General features: G+C 36.3%; 1 protein-coding gene across 5 annotated transcripts in view; it reads left to right on the forward strand.

Annotated features, from left to right (window-relative positions):
* Positions 1 to 20,730, forward strand: part of CCSER2 (coiled-coil serine rich protein 2) — a 160,671-nt gene that overhangs the window by 47,183 nt on the left and 92,758 nt on the right. For 4 of the 5 annotated variants that reach the window (XM_032607899.1, XM_032607902.1, XM_032607900.1 and 1 more), the window contains one exon: positions 20,508 to 20,598. In XM_032607899.1, coding sequence (XP_032463790.1) covers positions 20,508 to 20,598 — 91 coding nt within the window. Of the gene's footprint in view, positions 1 to 19,265; positions 19,340 to 20,507; positions 20,599 to 20,730 lie in introns of all 5 variants that reach the window. The other variant, XR_004346138.1, reaches the window with a different exon arrangement.

Here is a 20,730-nt window from a genome sequence, read left to right on the forward strand (position 1 = left end):
CCACAACAGGAGAGGCCACTGCAATGGGAGACCCGTGCACCCCAACAAGAGTAGCCACAACTAGAGAGAGCCTGCGCACAGCCAAAAATGTAAATAAATAAATTAGAAAAAAAAAAAAGATAGAGTCAGAAGAGAGAGAGAAAGTATGCTGGAAGCTGTCATTCAAGTGAGGGGTGGTAGTGGCTTGGGCTAAAGTGACGGCAGAGTGAAGATGTAGTGGGGTCAGCAATTTTGAAAATGGGTTTAGAGGGTACAGCTGATGAAATTCAGTTACTCGTTGACGGTAGGGGAGAAAAGTGTCACCTCCTCCTGTTTAGAAGTTATGATTAGTACTGTTGCTCTCATTCATTTTGCCAGAATCATCCTAAATTGTCAGTTTGACTTGTTATTTTCCTGATGATTTTCCCATTCCTTATAATGTCAAATGTAAACTCCTTGACTGGCTCTCCATGGTCTGTGCTCACTTTATACAGGTCTGTCTAGTTGCTTTTAATCTCCAGTTCCTACTACATGTCTTGAATATAGTTGATATTTCTCTCTTTCATCATTCTTTTAGGTTTCTGGCACTAAATAAAGACTCAAAACATACTTGTTGAAATGGGTGCCATGATGACATGCCATTTAATTCAAAATAAATGGAAACCCTTAAACTAAATATAATGGTTAATATTATTCAGTATTTTCCCATACACATTGTGACATAACCTATTTACAAAGTAAGTTTCTAAGGTACCACGTGTCATAATGGCAAGTTGCAAGTAAGTAAAAATGTGACATTAGCATAGGTGTAATAGTGGAGGGACAGCTTACAGAAAGTTGAGACCGTCCTGATATAGGTAAATGAAAATCTCAAACTGACATTAATATTTACAGTATGCTCTGATACAGAATACAGAACTTGAATGCATAGAAGGGATCTAATCCAACTCATTTAACTATTTTACAGATAAGGGGACGGAATGAGATGGGAAAACTAAATTTTTCTTAATTTCCTTTTTTTTAGCTAGACTAGTGAATTTCCCATGTCCATTTAATTACTAGCATAGCTTCTTTTTTGGCCTGTTAATGTAACTTTTAGGTTTAAAAACAAAGTTTAAATTTATCACACATGGTTGTTGTGACCCTTTAGACATAATGTTTTTCTTCACTCTATATTGTTTCTTGTAGATTAAATCTGTTTAATATGAAGTTCAATTCAGTAATTATTATTTTTTTTCAATTCAGTAATTGTTTATTGAGCTTCTGCTGCGTCTCAGGCACACTGTTAAGTGCTGAAATTACTGAATATGCATAAGGCTCTCTTTGTCCTTTATGAATTCAAAATAGTATAATTTTTAAGTGATATCATGCATGCTGTGTTAGCATGTGCATGATATACTAAGAGGAAGTGACATCTGAGTTGAGTTTTGAAAAATGGATACAAAGTTGACCAACTGGTCAAGGAAAAGGGAGGGTGAGCATTTTAGGCATAAAGAATAGCATGTACAGTGACCTGGAGGGATCACAAAATCGTGATGTATGAGAGGAATATCTGTACACTAATAGTATAAAGTGTGAAGTAGAGAGAAATTAGAGATGAAGCTGTGGAATTACTAAAGTGGAAAGGAAGAAAAATCTTGTATCTCAAATCAGAAAGACAAGTGATGTTTACAAATCAGATTTTAGAATAAGACAGATATAATTTAAATGTTATATCAATATCTCTATTTCAGATCTTTATACACACTTCCTGTCTATGTACTGGGATCATGAGTATTTTTTTCTGAGCATTTTTTCTTTTTTTATAAAAATGGAATTATTGGACTGTCTAAACTCCTTCTGGGTCAAAGCCTGTGTTTCAGAGAAAAAGTTAGTGAATTTAAAAGTAGTTTGTCTTATGGTTACCAAGGGAGAAAAGGCAGGGGAGGGGTAAATTGGGAGATTGGGATTGACATATGTACACTACTATATGTAAAATAACTAATAAAAACCTACTGTATAGCACAGGGAACTCTACTCAGTACTCTGTAATAACCTATATGGGAAACGAATCTAAAAAAGAGTGGATATATGTATATGTATAACTGGTTCACTTTGCTGTACAGCAGAAACTAACACAACATTATAAATCAACTATACTTGGATAAAAATGAATTAAAAAAATAAAAGTAGTTTGTTAAAGAAAAAAAAAAGTAATTAGTTCACTGCCAGATCCCTTTTACCTAGCATAGGACCTGGCATAGAGTAGATGCATAGTTAGTAATATTTATGAAGAAAATACTGAATTCTGTGAGTTGGATCAGATAGATGTTATAAACTAGTTATGGTTAGTGAGGACACTGAGGCTGAGGAGTTAAATGCCTTTTATGAATTTTAGGAGTTGTTGAAGTTGCTGTTCTAACCTAAATGATTAGTCACTTAAGAACTGTTAATTTGTACCCCCATAGGAAACACCTTTATCAATTAAAGTAAGGTGTTTATATAGAATTCCTTTACCTTTAGTCTTGCAGACTCCATTCATTTCCACAGTTACTTTGGACAGTGCTTTATTCCCCTCACCTCCTTCAGTGAGGTTGTTTCATAAACTTAAAAAAAAATATGCATGCATTGAGATTTACTCTTTGTGCTATAAAGATCATTGAATTTTGACAAATGCTTAATGTCTTGTATCATAAAGAATAGTTTCACCATCCAAAAAATGTCCCCTATATTTTATGTGTTTATCCCTTCCTGCAGTGAACCCCTTGCAAACACTAATGTATAGACCATGTCTATAATTTTGTCTTTTTAAGAATGTCATATAATTGAAATCATACAGCACATAGCTTTTTCATATTGGTTTCTTTCATTTAGCAATATGAATTTAAGATACTTCTGGGTCTTTCTGTGGCTTGCTACCTCATTTCTTTTTATTGATGAATAATATTGCATTGTACCACAGTTCGTTTATCCATTCAGCTATCAAAGGACATGTTGGTTGCTTCATTTTTGGCCATTATGAATAAAGCTGCTATAAAATATTCACATGCAGGTATTTATGTGGACAGGTGTTTTCCAACTCATTTGGGAAAATACCAAAGAGTGCAAATGCTCAATCACGTGGTGAGACTGTTTAGCCTTATAAGAAACTGCCAAACTGTTTTGCAAAGTAGCTGTACCATTTTGCATTTCCACTGGCAGTGAGTGAGAGTTCTAGGTCCTCTGTGTCCTCACCAGCAATTGGTATTGTCAGTGCTTTGTGTTTTAGGCATTCTAATAGGTGTATAGTGGTATCCTGTTATTGTTTTAAATTTGCAATTCCCTAATGACAAATGATGTTGAGCATCTTTTCATATGCTTGTCATCTGTATATCTTTAAGTGTCAATTTGGATCTTTTGCCCATTTTAAAATTCATTTCTTACTGTTGAGTTTTAAGAGTTCTTTGTATATTTTGGATATGTCTTTTATCAGATATGTGTTTTGCATGTGTTTCCCAGCCTGTGCCTTGTCTTTTCATTCTCTTAAAAGTGTCCTTCACATATATACACTACCAAATGTAAAATAGATAGCTAGTGGGAAGCAGCCACATAGCATAGGGAGATCAGCTTGGTGCTCTGTGTCCACCTAGAGGGGTGGGATAGGGAGGGTGGGAGGGAGACGAAAGAGGGAGGAGATATGGGGGTATATGTATATGTATAGCTGATTCACTTTGTTATAAAGCAGAAACTAACACACCATTGTAAAGCAATTATACTCCAATAAACATGTTAAAAAAAAATGTCCTTTACAGACCAAACATTTTAATAAATTCCAATTTAATTTTTTCTTTCATAGATCAAGGTCATGTAGTTTTTCTACTTTGTTTTTCTACTTCAAGAAGTTTTATAGTATCGTATTTTACATTTTGGTCTGTGATCCATATAGAGTTAATTTTTGTGTAGCACCTATGTTTGAGTTAATTTTTTTGCATAAACTTTTGTCTAAGAATTCCAGCACTATTTGTTGAGAAGACTATCCTTTCTGCATTAAATTGCTGTTGCTCTTTTGTCAGAATGAGTTGAGTGTATTTGTGTGGGTCTGCTTTTGAGCTCTCTGTTCTTTTTTGCTGATCTACATGTCTGTTCTTTTGCCAGTCACATTCTGTCTTGATTACTGTCTTGTTATGTCTTATAGTAAGTCTTGTGTTGTATAACGAAGAATTCAGCTGGCTTTTGTTCCTAGTTCCTGCGTGGGAGCCTCTACATCTTTGGAATTTCCCAAGTGATAGGAGTGTTTTTGTTCACTGTGGGCCCTAATAATTTATGCTAACAGGGCGGCTCAGGGTCAGGGTAAGCCATGCAAGAAAAACCAAACATGTAATTAGAGGGTTGGGGTGTTGAGCCCTCTGCTATTAGTCTGATCTCTGGGGAGCAGGGGAAGTGGGCTGGACATTGAGTTCAGTCATGTGGCCAATGATTCAACCATGCATGCTTTTGTAATGAAACTACAATAAAAACTCTGGACACTGAATCTCAGGTGAACATCCCTAGTTAACCATACTCTCTGCATATGTTGCTGATCTGTGTGCCAAGGAGGTGACCTGTTCTGACTCCATGGGGAGAGAACACAGAAGCTTTGCGTTTGTGACCATCCTAAGCTTTGCCCTGTGTGTCTCTTCTTTTGGTTTGTCCTGATTTATACCATTTTGGCTATAATACAACTTATCATAAAGTATATTGCTTTCCTGAGTTCTGTGAGTTGTTCTAGTGAATAACCTGAGGGAGTCACAGGAACCTCTGCATTTGTAGGCAGTTAGTAGGACATACAGGGCCTGGGAACCCCTGAACTTTTTTGGCCAGTGATGTCTGAATTAATGTCAGTCTTGTGGAAGACTGTGCCCTTAACCTGTGAAGTTTGTCCTAACTCTGGATCATTAGTGTCAAAAGTCCTTGTAGTTGGTGTCAGAAAAAGTGGAATATGCTAGATAACCCTGCCTCACTGTAGCTTGTGGGAAGAGAAAGGATGAAAGGACTGGGGATGAAGAAATTTTGATTCTTGGATGGCTATCTAGTTGCTCATGATATGAAACTGCAGCTGTGCTATGATCCATTACTAAAGGCAAAAGTTGTGGAATAGAATTTAGAAACGGTGGGAGACACAATCCCCAATGAGGTGGCTCACTGGTTACAGAAGGAAATGCAGAATAATAAGAAGCAAACTAAATATATAGTGTGTTGGCTATTGTTACTTGTAATAGCTAAAGTGAAAGTAATATAGAATGCTGGGGCTGATCCTGATTCTGGGCAAGCTTAGATTTCAGTCAGTCTGATCTACCACCAATAGCTTTAAAGCCACCCCTAATGAGAGAGATTATTCTAGGACAAAAGGCAGTACTGTTATGAACTCTGGTTACCAGGAAGGTGGTCCAGTTAGGGAGAGGGAAAACCCAAGAAACTACTGAAATCAGGGGTTATAGTGCCAAGGAGTAGTCTTATTTCGTGGATCTGTGTCATCAACTTCCTGAAGAACTTTTAGTAAAATGGATTGCGAGAGTGATTAATTTAGGGGTAGTATCTTTGGTTTTGAATGCTACAGAGTGGAAGAGAATGTTGGGTTGACATAGGACCCACAGCTCACTGAAGAACAATCACAGATGGCTGTCCATAGTAGGTTACCTGAGGGACTGGGTAGCCTGGTGGACTGGATAAAACTTGCTGTAAAGTCTGTTTATCTGAGAAGAGAGACTGTATTTCTTTTATAAATGCCAAGTGGAACACCACAGATGAAGAGTCTGTGCACTTCATAGCAAGCCATGCTGGATTGACTTGATGCTTTTCATATGAAGGTTATTTATCTACTGAATATGCCCTATAACCAGGTCATGGTAACTCTTGTGATTAAGAGGGCCCCTTTTACATGGGCACCTCATGAAACAATACTGTTGTAAAACCAAGCAGCTGAGAAACGTTAGTAGATTTGTTGTCTCAGTTTCCCTTATTGATGTTAAAGATGAAAAAAAGAGTCATTAACAAGAAAAGGGAGGAAAACAGAAGGGGAGAGCTAAGGGATTCGTCCCATCAGGGGTCGATGTTTATGAGAAATATAGTGAATATATTGGACATTGATGAGGTTAAGACAAAGGTGTTAATGCAGCAGTGTTGAAGATTGAGTGTACCAATGGGAGCTAATGCTGATTCTACAACTTTAAAGGGGCCTGAACAATACCACTGTATTTATCCCAGTTTGGAGGAATTTTAAACGCTTAAAGGCAAAGGTAAAATTGAGAAACCTGACTTGGAATCACCTGGGACAATGTTCTGGTAGATTAGTGAAAATGAAGATTGACAGAAGGGATAGGGTCCCTTGGCTCTTAATTCTTCCCCTCTGGGGACCTAAGGCCTTATGTATGTGAGTGGGTAAAATGGTTACCAGGTGTAGAAGAGACCTTTCTGGGACTCCTTGACACAGACCCCCATGTACTTTGGTATCAAAACATGTTGACGAACATGTCTTAACTGGGGCCACTTTAGACTGAGAGAAAATAGTAATGCATTGGTTGATGGGATTAAGATGAAAGTTCAAGTGAAAGTTTAAACAGGCTTTATGTGAAGTAGTTGGTCTTCTTAGCTGAATGTTTTATGGAAAAGGATATTATGCCCTATCTAGTATTGTGAAGCAAAACTGTTCGGTGAAATTTTAATAGAGGCTACTGTTAGGAATGCAAAGTTGATGGGATTATTGTCCTATGAAGGTCTGAGAATAATATTGTAATTTTCTGTAAGATGTTACAGAAAAACCCGAACAAACTTTTTGGCCAACCCAATAATTCCACCACCAACAATATAATTCTTGAAAACAGCTTGAGGATTTTTTTTCTTTCTTTCTTTCTTTCTTTCTTTTTTTTTTCTATTTGAAATAGTTTCTCTCTGAATGGTTATTCCATGAACTTGATACACAGGTTTGTGTATAGTATTTTACTTTTGATTTTTAGGGATTCGTTTAAGCATTATTTGCGATAGTAGAATATTGGAAACAACACAAACACCCAAATAACATTAATATTACATAAGAATAGCATATTATAGAGGCTAAGGTAGGGGAAGGAGTATGAAAATGCAGGTATTTGTTTAAAAGTTTTAAATTAATTTTTTATTCATTTTTTTAGAAAAAGTAAGCAAATATGAATATATTTACCACCCCTCAGCTTCTAAACATATATATATTGCTTTTGCTATTACAACTAGTTCTTTAATAAATAGCCTTGTCTTTTTGTATTTTGGGGATAGATATATAGAATGGTGATATTGGATCAAAGGTTAAATGTACAAGTAATTTTCTTAGAAATTTGAGCAATATTTTTTAATTTTCAAAAGCTCTTTTTTATTCTTGAGTGAAATTTCATTCAACATAAAATTAACCATTTTAAAGCGAACATTTCAGTGGCATTTTGTATATTTGCAATACTGTGCAACCACTACCTCTGTCTAGTTCCAAAACATTTCATCACCCATAAGTAAAGATTGTACTCACTTAAGTAGTTACTCCCCATTCACTCCTCCCCAGCCTCTGGAAACCATCAATCTGCTCTCTGTCTGTATGAATTTACCTATTTTGGATATTTCATATGTGGCATTATACAACATGTGACCTTTTGTGCCCAGATCTTTTACTTAGCATAGTGTTTTTGTGGTTCTTCCACATTTTTGTAGCATGTATCAGGAGTCCATTCCTTTTTAAAGCTGAATAATACTCCATCATATGTACATTCCATTCATCCATTAATGGACATAGGACATATGGGCAGTTTCTACCTTTTTGCTGTTGTGGATAGTGCTGCTATGAACATGCATGTACATGTGTTTGTTTGAGTACCTGCTTTACATTTTTGAGGTGTATATACCTTGGAGTGAAATTGCTGGATTATGTAGTAATTCTGTGTTTAACTTTTTGAAGAGCTGCTGAATCGTTTTTGTTTTGTTTTTAATTGCAGCTGAATCATTTTACATTCCCAATGTAAAATGTGTAAGTCTTATACAGCAATGTATAAGTCTTCCAGTTTTTCTACATACTTGATAACACTTGTTTACTGTCTTTTTTTTTTTTTTAATAGTCAACCTACTGGATATTAAGTGATATTCCATTGTGGTTTTGATTTACATTTCCCAAATGAATAATAATGTTGAGCATCTTTTCATGTGCTTGTTGGATATTTGTATATCTTCTTCAGATAAAGTCTATGTAAGTCCTTTGCCCACTTAAAAAATTGGATTATTTGTGGTTTTATGTATCTTGGATACTAGAGTCTTATTAGATATGATTTGCAAATAATTTCTTTCATTCTGTAGGTTGTCTTTTCACTTTGTTGATAATGTCCTTTGATGCACAAAAGTTTTTAATTTTGATGAATCCAATTTAATTTTTTCTTTTATTACTTCTGCTTTTGATGTCATACCGAAGAATTTATTGCCAAATGCAAATTCATGAAGATTCAGGGTCTTTTGTGTTTCCACAAAAGATTAGTAGAATTATTTCTTCTAGTTCTATGAAAAACACCATTGGTATTTTGATAGAAGTTGCATTCAATCTGTAGATTGCCTTGGGTAGTATGATTTTTTTAACAATATTCTTCCAGTCCATGAGGACATATATCTTTCCATTCGTTTGTGTCATCTTCAATTTCTTTCATCGTCTTACAGTTTTCAGAGTAAAAGTCTTATTCCTATGTTTTTTATTCTTTTTGATGCAGTTGTAAATGGGTTTTTCTTTATTTCTCTTTCTGATAGTTTGTTGTTAGTGTATAGAAATGCAGCAGATTTCTGTATATTAATTTTATTTCCTGACACTTCAGTGAATTCACTTATTCTGTTTTTTGGTGGTGTCCTTAGAATTTTCTATATATAGTGTCATGTCATCTCCAAACAGTGACAGTTTTAGTTCTTACTTTCCATTTATTATTTCTTTTTCTTGTCTGATTGCTGTGTCTAGGACTTCTAATACTATGTTGAATAAAAGTGGCAAGAGTGGGCATCTTTGTCTTGTTCCTGATCTTAGAAGAAATGCTTTTAACTTTTCACTACTGAGTATGATATAAGCTTTAGGCTTATCCTATATGGCCTTTATTATATTCTTTCTGTACCCACTTTCTGGAGAGTTTTTATCATAAATGGATGTTGAATTTTCTCAAAAGCTTTTGCTGTATCTATTGAGATGACCATATGGTTTTTATTCTTCAATTTGTTAATGTGTTGTATCACACTGATTGATTTGCAGATATTGAACCATCTTTGCATCCCTGGGATAAATCCCACTTGATCAAGGTGTATGATCCTTGTAATGTATTGTTGGATTTGGTTTGCTAGTATTTAGTTGAGGATGTTTTCTTGTATTGCTATAAATTTCCTTCCTAGAACTGCTTTTGCTGCATTCCATAGATTTTGGAGCATTGTGTTTCCATTTTCATTTGTCTCCAGTTTTTTTTTTTTCTTTCTTTCTTCTTTGATTTCTTCTGTGATCCAGTGTTTGTTTAGTAGCATATTCTTTAGCTTCCATGTGTTTGTGTCTTTTTCAGTTTTTTTTCTTGTAGTTGATTTTTAGTTGTCATAGTGTTGTGGTGGGAAAAGTGCTTGATGTGATTTCAATTTTCTTAAATTTGAGACTAGTTTTGTGGCCTAGTATGTGATCTATCCTGGAGAATGTGTTATGTGCACTTGAAAAAAATGTGTATTTTGCTCTTTTGGATGGAATGTCCAGTAGATAGCTATTAAGTTTAATGAGTCTAACACGTTCTTTAAGGCCAGTGTTTCCTTATTGATTTTCTGTCTGGATGATCTGTCTGTTGATGCAAGTGGGGTTTTAAAGTCTTCTCCTATTATTGTGTTACTGTCAATTTCTCCTTTTGTGTTTGTTAATACTTGTTTTATGTGTTTAGGAGTTTTTCTCTTAAATTGTTATACTTTCATCTCCAGAATTTTTTATATCTTCACTGATACTCTGTACTTGGTTAAATATACTTTGCCTGAGGTTTGAACATATTTAAGATAGTTGATTTAAAGCCTTTGTCTATTAAGTTCAGTGCTTGGGCTTCCTCAGGGATCATTTCTGTTAATTTTTGTTTTTTTTTCTGTGACTGGATGATACTTTCTTTGCATGTCCCTAAGGTTTTGTTGAAAACTAGTCATTTTAAATATTTTAATATAGCAACACTGGAAATCATATCCTTCATCTTTCTTAGGGTTTGTTTTTGTTACTTTTTTTAGGCTATAGCTGTTTTTTTTAAAAAATTTTATTTTTTATTTATTTATTTATTTTTAGTTGTGCTGGGTCTTAGTTGCAGCATGCAGGATCTTTGTTGTGGCATGCGGACTCTTAGTTGCGGCATGTGGGCTTCTTAGTTGCGGAATGTGAACTCTTAGTTGCAGCATGCATATGGGATTTAGTTCTCCAACCAGGGATTGAACGCAGGCCCCCTGCGTTGGGAGCATGGAGTCTTACCCACTGGACTACTAGGGAAGTGCCCCTTTTTTTTTTTTTAGTGAATTTTCTAAACTATTTTTCCAAAGCCTCTCTTTTCATGTGTGGTCTATGAAGTGTGTGTTACTTTAGCTTGTGTTTATTTAGTGTTTTATGCAGAGATTTCCTTGAGTGCCAGATGGCAAATAAAAAGAAAGAAAAGAGGGCTTCCCTGGTGGCGCAGTGGTTGAGAGTCCGCCTGCCGATGCAGGTTCGTGCCCTGGTCAGGGAAGATCCCACATGCCGCGGAGCGGCTGGGCCCGTGAGCCATGGCCGCTGAGCTTGCGCGTCCAGAACCTGTGCTCCACAACGGGAGAGGTCACAACAGTGAGAGGCCTGCGTACAGCAAAAAAAAAAAAAAAGAAAGAAAGAAAGAAAAGCAAAAAAGAGGGAGAGAGGAAGAGGAAGGGAATAAGGGAAAGAAGAGAAGGAGGCAGAGAAAGAACAAAGAATTAAAAGGAAGGAGAATTAAAAGATCTTACAGTCAAAATTTAAAAAAAAACCCATTCAGTGTCTCTGTCTGCATATTGGCTCTGTGTTGGGCCACTCCTTCAATCTTTAGCCTGACCATTTACAGTTCTACCTTAGCCTTCACTTGCTACTTTTTCTGGGCCTAGAGATCAGCCAGAGGTGAAAGCTTTGGGCTTTCTTAGGTCTTTACTGAGAATACATTCTGCCCTGGGCATTTTTGTGGCTTTCTAAATTTCCAACATACATGGCACTTTTGAATTACCTAATTTCCCAAAGAAATTCTCTCCCCAGCCTTTTTTCTCAGTCTTTTAGTATTCTATTATATCAACTATAATCTTTTGCCCCAGGGTGATTGTGGATTGTTTGACTTACAGTGGTTTTTGAGCAGTGCCCACAGCTTTTCTGCCTGAGTGAATTCCAAGTTGGGCAAAACAAAGAAAAGCACTTTGTGTTAGTTATTCATGTAACCCCAGACAGGTTAGAGCGGACAAACACAGTATTTCATGAGTAAGTTTGCCACTATGCCCTTTGGAACCAGGTAGCAGAGTCCCACACTGGGAACAAGGTCTACTTTAAAGTCTGCAGTCAAGCTGGGGAGGGGCATATGGGAAAGGCTGGTCTCAATGATAATTGGAATGCAAATTGTTACAGCAATTCTGGGAAATGGTTTAGCAGTTTCTTATGAAGTTAAACATAAACTCACTATATCACCGAACAGTCTTACTCACTTGGGTATTTACTCTAGAGAAATGAAATCCTATATTCACACAAAAACCTGTACATGAATGTTCATAGTAGCTTTATTTATAATAACTAAAAACTGGAAAAACCAGTTTACTTCAGTGAGTAAATGGATGCACAAACTGTTACATCCATGCAGTGGAATGCTATTCACTAGTAAAAAGTAATGAGTTACTGATATATTCAATGATTTAGATTAATCATAAAGGCATTCTGCCGAGTGAAATAAGCCAGTCCCAAAAGATTACATAGTGTATGATTGCAGTTATGACATTCTTAAAAAACACAACTGTAGTGATGGAGAACAGATCATTGTCTGCTAGGGGTGATGGGTGGGAGAGGGTGTAATTAAAACTGGATAGTACAAGGAAGTTTCTTTGGGTGAAGAAATTATGTGTCCTGATTATATTGGTGATTACACAAACTTATATGTGTTTTAAAATTCATAAACTGTATGCCAAAAGAAAAAATTAATTTTACTGCTTGGTGATGAATACAAACTTGTGATGAAGTCCTTTATTTGCCAGAAACATTTAGGCTTTCTTCAGTGTATTACTGAAGGAGAAACTCGTTAAGGAAGCACTGGCCCACCATCTCATAGTTCAATCTTTTTGAATGGAAAAGCATTCTCAGAGACCAAGGAAGTTCTGTGGCACTTCTGCTCATATGTGTTTAGTCAGGGTTTTAATTCCAATGAGATTTGTGGGAAGCCTCTGGAAGCCAGACAGTATACAGATTTATGTTTTCATTGTCATACTCCCAGCTAATGGCTGTGCTAGATCGTCTCCCAGGTATATATGGATGTTGGCTCCCAACAAATGCAGGCTTGCCAGTGAGAGGAAGAGCCTGCCACCATCACAAACATGGAAGAGAAACACTTTCCCATGTTAAGCAGTCTCCATGCTTATATGGCTTCCTTTCTTCCTATAATAATGCATTTCCTAGACTGTGCAAACGACAGATTTCTACACTAGTGAAGAAAAATTATAATAATTTTTTTTCTTATCTCTTTGCCTGAATCCTTTCTGAAAGGTCTAATAATATCTCTGATACAACTCTTCTCAAAATCTGATATTGGAGAAACAGAGACCTTCTATGGGAGTGTGGGAAAAACTGTCTAAGACAGATATTAGAATCCAGTCTTCTCAGTCAGCATTGTGTATCTTGTCAAACTCATTATTTGACAACTTTCAGTTGTCATCTATGTGGTAGTGACTCCCACACCTCAACTCCACTCCCCTGTATATTTAGTTGTCTGGTGGACATGTCTTCTTGAAGATGCAGCAGGCATGTCAAAACTGTCAGGTTCTAATATTATTAATTTTTTAATCTCCTATCACATCTGGTCATCCTTTTTTAGTACTTTATTTCAGTGAATGGGAATCACCCACCTGTTTCTAAATCCAGGAACCAAGGAGTCATTCATGGCTCTTTGTTTACTTCTTAGTTAACTTTGGTTCTTTAGATCCTGACTCCTCAGTGTGTCTTATAATTGCTATTCTTTCATTGTCACTGACACTAATTAATATCAGGCTGCTGTCATATGCCACATGGATTCTGCAGTAGCTACAAAACTGTTTTTTTCCCCCCATTTAAATCCATTGTCTACACTGTAACCAGAATAATGTTTCTTTAATGCAGATCTCAATTTGTCACTTCTTAAAACTCAACAGTCATATCCCTGTCATTGAGATACAGTCCAAACTCCTTAACATGGCTGAAATAGTTGTTCATGATGTAGATATATTTCTGTCCCTTCCCCTTACACTGTGTTTGAGTGTTGTCTTAGTTCTAGCTACTGTAACAAAATACCGTAGGCTATGTGGCTTGAACAGAGACATTTATTTTTTACGGTTTTGGAGTCTGGAAGTCCTAGATCAAGGTGTTGGCAGATTCAGTTCCTAGTGAAGGCCCTCTTCACCTTTTAACAGAATCCTCCCATGGTGGGGAGAGAGATTGTGTGCTCTGGTCTCTTTTGCTTCCTCTAAGGACACTAATCTCATGATCGGGTCCTCACCATCATGACCTTGTCTAAACCTAATTATCTCCCAAAGGCCATATTTCCAAATATCCTTATATTGAGGGTTAGAGCTTCAACATATGAATTTTGGGGGGGATGCACACACAAACATTCAGTCCATAACAAGTGTTAATGAGCTACTTGAAGTTATTTGAATAGAGCAGATCAGCATACTATGTCCTGTAAGCAAAATTTGACGAACCACCTGTTTTTTTCACAGCCTGAAAACTAAGAATGTTTTTTACACTTCCAGAGTTTACACTTTAAATGGTTATATAAGTACCTACATAATATACTTGATTTTCTCTGTAGGCTTGCAAAATCTAAAATACTTTTCACCTTTTAAAAAAGTTTCTGCCAACGTTTGGAATAGATTATGCTTTTTGCTTCCTTGCCCTTACCATACTGTTTATGCAGAATATAGTCTCCTCTTCCACGTTCTAGAGGCTGAATTTGTTGTTTCTTAGGTTGTCTTGACTTGACTTTGTTTTATTTAAAACTATTTTATTTAAAAATTTTTTAAATTGTTAAATTTTTTGAACATCTTTATTGGAGTATAATTGCTTTACAATGGTGTGTTAGTTTCTGCTTTATAACAAAGTGAATCAGCTATACGTATACATATATCCCCATATCTCCTCCCTCTTGCGTCTCCCTCCCACCCTCCCTATCCCACCCCTCTAGGTGGTCACAAAGCAAGGAGCTTATCTCCCTGCGCAATGTGGCTGCTTCCCACTAGCTATCTATTTTACATTTGGTAGTGTATATATGTCCATGCCACTCTCTCACTTCGTCCCAGCTTACCCTTCCTCCTCCCCATGTCCTCAAGTCCATTCTCTGCGTCTGTGTCTTTATTCCTGTCATGTCCCTAGGTTCATCAGAACTTTTTTTTTTTTTTTTTTTTAGATTCCATATATATGTATTAGCATACGGTATTTGTTTTTCTCTGACTTCCCTCTCTATGACAGACTCTAGGTTCATCCACCTCACTACAAATAACTCAATTTAATTTCTTTTTATGGCTGAGTAATATTCCATTGTATATATGTGCCACATCTTTATCCATTCATCTGTCGATGGACACTTAGGTTGCTTCCATGTCCTGGCTATTGTAAACAGAGCTGCAGTGAACATTGTGGTTCATGACTCTTTTTGAATTATGGTTTTCTCAGGGTATATGCCCAGTACTGGGATTGCTGGGTCATATGGTAGATCTATTTGTAGTTTTTTTTTTTTTTTTTTTTTTTTGTGGTACTCGGGCCTCTCATTGCTGTGGCCTCTCCCGTTGCGGAGCGCAGGCTCCGGATGCGCAGACTCAGCGGCCATGGCTCACGGGCCCAGCCGCTCCGCGGCATGTGGGATCTTCCCGGACCGGGGCACGAACCCGCGTCCCCTGCATCGGCAGGCGGACTCCCAACCACTGCGCCACCAGGGAAGCCCCTATTTGTAGTTTTTTAAGGAACCTCCATACTGTTCTCCATAGTGGCTGTATCAATTTACATTCCCACCAATAGTGCAAGAGGGTTCCCTTTTCTCCACACCCTCTCTAGCATTTATTGTTTGCACAGTTTTTGTTGATGGCCATTCTGACTGGTGTGAGGTGATACCTCATTGTAGTTTTGATTTGCATTTCTCTAATGATTAGTGATGTTGAGTATCCTTTCATGTGTTTGTTGGCAATCTGTATATCTTCTTTGGAGAAATGTTTATTTAGGTCTTCTGCCCATTTTTGGATTGGGTTGTTTGTTTTTTTGGTATTGAGCCGGATGAGCTGCTTGTAAATTTTGGAGATTAATCCTTTGTCAGTTGCTTCATTTGCAAATATTTTCTCCCATTCTGAGGGTTGTCTTTTGGTCTTATTTATGTTTTCCTTTGCTGTGCAAAAGCTTGTAAGTTTCATTAGGTCCCATTTGTTTATTTTTGTTTTTTTTTCCATTTCTCTAGGAGGTGGGTTTAAAAGGATCTTGTTGTGATTTATATCATGGAGTGTTCTGCCAATGTTTTCCTCTAAGAGTTTTATAGTGTCTGGCATTACATTTAGGTCTTTAATCCATTTTGAATTTATTTTTGTGTATGGTGTTAGGGAGTGTTCTAATTTCATTCTTTTACATGTAGCTGTCCGGTTTTCCCAGCACCACTTATTGAAGAGGCTGTCTTTTCTCCATTGTATATTCTTGCCTCCTTTGTCAAAAATAAGGTGACCATATGTGTGTGGGTTTATCTCTGGTCTTTCTGTCCTGTTCCATTGATCTATATTTCTGTTTTTGTTCCAGTACCATACTGTCTTGATTACTTTAGCTTTGTAATATAGTCTGAAGTCTGGGAGCCTGATTCCTCCAGCTCTGTTTTTCTTTCTCAAGATTGCTTTGGGTATTTGGGGTCTTTCGTGTTTCCATACAAATTGTGAAATTTTTTGTTCTAGTTCTATGAAAAATGCCATTGGTAGTGTGATAGGGATTGCACTGAATCTGTAGATTGCTTTGGGTAGTATAGTCATTTTCACAATGTTGATTCTTCCAATCCAAGAACATGGTGTATCTCTCCATGTATTTGTATCATCTTTAATTTCTTTCATCAGTGTCTTACAGTTTTTTGCATACAGGTCTTTTGTCCCTTTAGGTAGGTTTATTCTTAGGTATTTTATTCTTTTTGTTGCACTTGAATTTGTTTTAGATTGGCTCTGATTTGCCAAGATATATATCCATGTGATATACCCTCATGGCACCTGGGAATACCATACTGTGAAGGAATTTTCTGTTTGAGGGGAGACAAGTAAATTTGGAGGGTTGTTGTGACTTTGTTAAATTAACATTTGTTAAGTAGAGCCCCAAGGTGTTGTTTGGTGAGCCCCAATTCAACAAAAGACCACAAGGGAAATAGAAAATAGAGAAGTTTATTACTCTCAGGTCCTCGAGGAAGTACATGGCATGCCTGCAGGGGCCATATGGGAAAACGTGGCATGCCTCAAGGAGCCATACAAGGGCAAACAGAGTGGTAGGAACCTGGGGCACATGCTTTTATTATTAGGGTCCATGGCTGGAGTGCTTTTAGGGTCTTGGGCTAAGGCTTGATTGGGCAGTTCAAACCAAGAAGTGCAGGGTTTTGGTAAGCTCAGCAGCGGTCTTATGTAAGGTTTCACAAGGGGCAGTCCTTGGGAGGCAGGGGAGACTATTGCTCACAAGGGCTGCTGGAGAAGTCCTGTTAGGAATTTACATTTGCTTATGACTCTGGAACTGTTATCTAGGGCAGGCCCCTGCAGACTTCTTGGTCACACAAAATGGATGCCAGGGCAGCAATATCATTGAGTAGTTTAGCAAACTCTCAAGATAGGGATTGTCTTTTTACATGAATATATCACGTACCCAGAATTATGCCTTGCATATATTGGTTTTCATATGTGTTGAATTTTTGATGGTGTGTCTTGTGGTTGCCACATGGAGGCAGGATCAACTCCCCTCCCCCCAGATTTGTTCAGTGTCGAGAAAGATGGTGCCACACATGTAGCAAGAGAATGTGAAAACATTTATTATTCACATAGTGAGACTTTCTGGGAACACCAGGACAGACACCCAAACTAGTCCAGAATGGCTCGAATGAAGAGGGGAGAGGCAGGTGGCTCTGGTTATTATTGTGGTTAGGGGATGGGCTGGGTTGAGGATTCCCACATGCAGGCTAGACTTGTGTGGTTTGAACTTCCCTGCTGTTGCTAAGGGAGGTTCACTTTTTTCAGTGTGAAGTTTTGCTTATTATAAAAGTAGTATGTCCTTATTACAAAATCAAAAAAAGTGTAGCAAGTCAAAATCAAAAGGAATACAAAGAACATAAGCGCATGTTGTTTTACATAGTGGAAAATAATAACAATTCTTTGGTTTATCACCATTCAGACATTTAAATGTATTTTTCAGCATTAAAGATGAAGTCATATTGTACATATATAATTGCTTCACTGCCCACCATTTTACAGAGCATCTTTCCATGTGTCTAGATAAATTTCTGAAATATCATATATAATGCTTTATTGATGAGTGTTAACTTGAAGCATAAATATGGATGGTTTTCCCTTTCTGTAACTATTGCTAACTGTGTCCCCTTTACTTTTCCATTGAGCCTTAGTAACTTCTCAAAGTGATACAATTTTTTGACCACTTTTGAATTCATTAGAACAGGCTCATTCCCATTCCCTAAGACTATGTTTTTAAATCTTTGTTATAAAATGAAACCTACAGAAAACCCTACAAAACATATGTAGAGTTTAATTAGTTATTAAAAGTTGAACACCTTTTTGGCAGTGGTGACAGTGCTCCTTTTGCTGACTGGTGCTTCTCAGCAAGCCCTACTTTGGACTTAGAAAATGAGGTTCTATTGCCTTTGATTCTTTGCTGTGTCTTTAGTTGTCAGATTTGGCCTGGGGTGCCCAACGTCATCTTGTTTCACACATATTCATACAAATAGCCAAACGTTTTAAATTGAAGATATGATTTTAGGAGTAAAATTATATAAGTTATAATACTTATTGCAGAAAATGAGAAAATACAGGTACTCTAATCAAAAAAAAAGAAGAAGAAGAAAAATCTCATAATCCTAAAATAGTTAACCTGTGTTTTGGTTTTCTTCTAAGTTTTTTCCAATGCATATTATACAATTTTGTTTCATAAAATGGATAATTCTGTATATGCTGTTTTAGAGACGTGATTTTTTTTTTCCAGTTAACATGTAAGCCTTTTCAGTGGAAGAAATGTATCTTTTATTTTAAGATGAAAAACATCTTGTGTTCATACTGATACTTCCCACTTATACTCAGGAACATAGCATAGAATTTTTACTTAATTTCATTGTTTTTTACGTCTTTATTTTCTTTTTCCTGAGATGAGAATCCATTTTTCAGCAAATACCAATATACACGAGTCTCAGAATAACAACACCATTATTACCATCTGTAATGTGATTACTGAAAATAGTTTGAGGATTTTTTTCCCCCACTTGAAATAGTTTCTCTCTGAGTGTTATACCATCAACCTGATATACAGATTCATTTACTTCAATTTAATGTTGACATATAGGGATTCGTTGAAACATTATTTGTAAGAGCAAAAGATTGGAAACAAACTAGTCTGTATTTTTCCCCAATTAACATCTTTCTATGTCTGTAAATATATTTTTATTACCTTTTTTTAAGAACAACATCATATTCTGTTGTATGACTATATCGTACTTCCTGTTTAACCATTTTTCTGTTATCGGACATTTAGCTCATTTCTACTTTTTTTGCCATTCTGTCCAATGCTACAATAGCCACACTTATACATATATTTTTTGCATTTGTCTGTTTCTAAGGGATAAATTATTAGGAGGGAAGACTTTGCCTTTTTCAAAAAGGTTTTAGCTAAATGTTAACAAACTGGCCTCCAGATGGTTTGTATGGATACTAGATTCCTCTAAATCATGATAAATCCACATTGGTGTGGTAGCATTCTTTCCTACATTGTATTTATTGGCCGTTTATTTTCTATTTATTTTGTGAATTGTCCATTATGGCCTTTGGCAGTTTTTTTTTTCCATATTCATTTTTTTCCTTGATTTTTTTAGGAAGACTGTTTTAAGAACAGCAAATATTTCATAATGGAAAGAGGTTCTGTGAAATACCTTTTTCTTATGCCAAGGTAAATAATTATGCAGCTTTTTTGTTCATTTTAAATAATAACAATTATTCCAATTACTCTTAGTTCTCAGTGGATTCTGGAAGGAAGGCCCAACACAAAATTGAAAAGATTTGTGTGGAATATCCAATACAGGAAACACTTCTAATTTTATTCATATTATCTGTAATAAAGTAGATATTCCCCTTCTGTGAGTGTTTTTCAAGGTCATAATCTCTCAGTCCCATTTAAAGATTTGTGATCTTTTTACTTGTATATACTAAGGCAAGATCTTGCAGTATTAGATCAGTTTTTGGATTGGAGAGATTCACTAGTGGGCTATAGGTCAAACTGAGTTCATTACCTTAAACTTAGTTTTTGTTTATTTAGTTATTTAGACTTCAGAATAAGAGTCTTCTAAAGCAAAACAGTACTTTTCTAAGGATAGATAATAGCTAACAAGATTGCAAATAGAACCCAGGAGGGACTGCTTATAACCAATTTGAGTAGTCCAGTCCTACTGTAGAGAAAGAACAAATTAAGATAAACCAAGGAAGCAGTAGTGGTGCTGAAAGTAGTAGTAGCAGCGGTGTTTGGCTCAGGAAAGGAAATGTAATAATGACATCATTAAAGACTCACTTCATTAATTTACGTAAGTAGTCAGATCCCTAGAGATAATAAAATACCATCTCCCACACCAAATATGAATACATTCTGTGAGATTGTTTACCATTTTTGATTATTCATGTTATCAGGGAAGTTGTTAAAAGCGTGGACTCAGGAGATTGACCTCCTGTTGTTCACATTCTGTTTTGGCCAGGGATTTAGATTTTCTGTGCATTAGTTTCATCATGTATAATATGGAGATTATACTAGTCACTAAATCATAGTGAAGACTAAAGAAATCAATATCTGTGAAGTGATTAGAACAATATCTTGCAGATAGTGAGCACTGTGTAAGTTTTTAAAAATACAAATAAAAATTACTGGTGGGGAAGAAGACTAGGAAAAGGATGTTACAAATAGCTTAACCAAGTAAACCAGTTGAATCTATTTTTTTTTTAATTTTATCTTTAAAATCTATTCTTAACCACACAAACATTGAGTAAAATAAGATTCTCATATAGTGATGTTCGAAAATAATGATTACACTGAGCTAGGTTATAGCATTTTTTTCTGCTTTTGTTTACAGGATATTCTGAATAATCTTGAATCATGTGACCTTGAGGATGATGACCTTATGCTTGATGTGGATCTGCCTGAGGATGCACCTCTTGAGAATGGTAGGGGGGACAATATTGAACCTTCAGAAGTATATAGTTGAGCTACTTGACTACATCCAATTTGGTATTTGTTATTTACAGACTTCCTTATCTCTATGGTGGTAGCCTTTTCAGGCTGAGAATTTATCGTAA

The sequence above is a fragment of the Phocoena sinus genome, chromosome 16, assembly GCF_008692025.1.
Source record: "Phocoena sinus isolate mPhoSin1 chromosome 16, mPhoSin1.pri, whole genome shotgun sequence".
NCBI lineage: Eukaryota > Metazoa > Chordata > Mammalia > Artiodactyla > Phocoenidae > Phocoena > Phocoena sinus.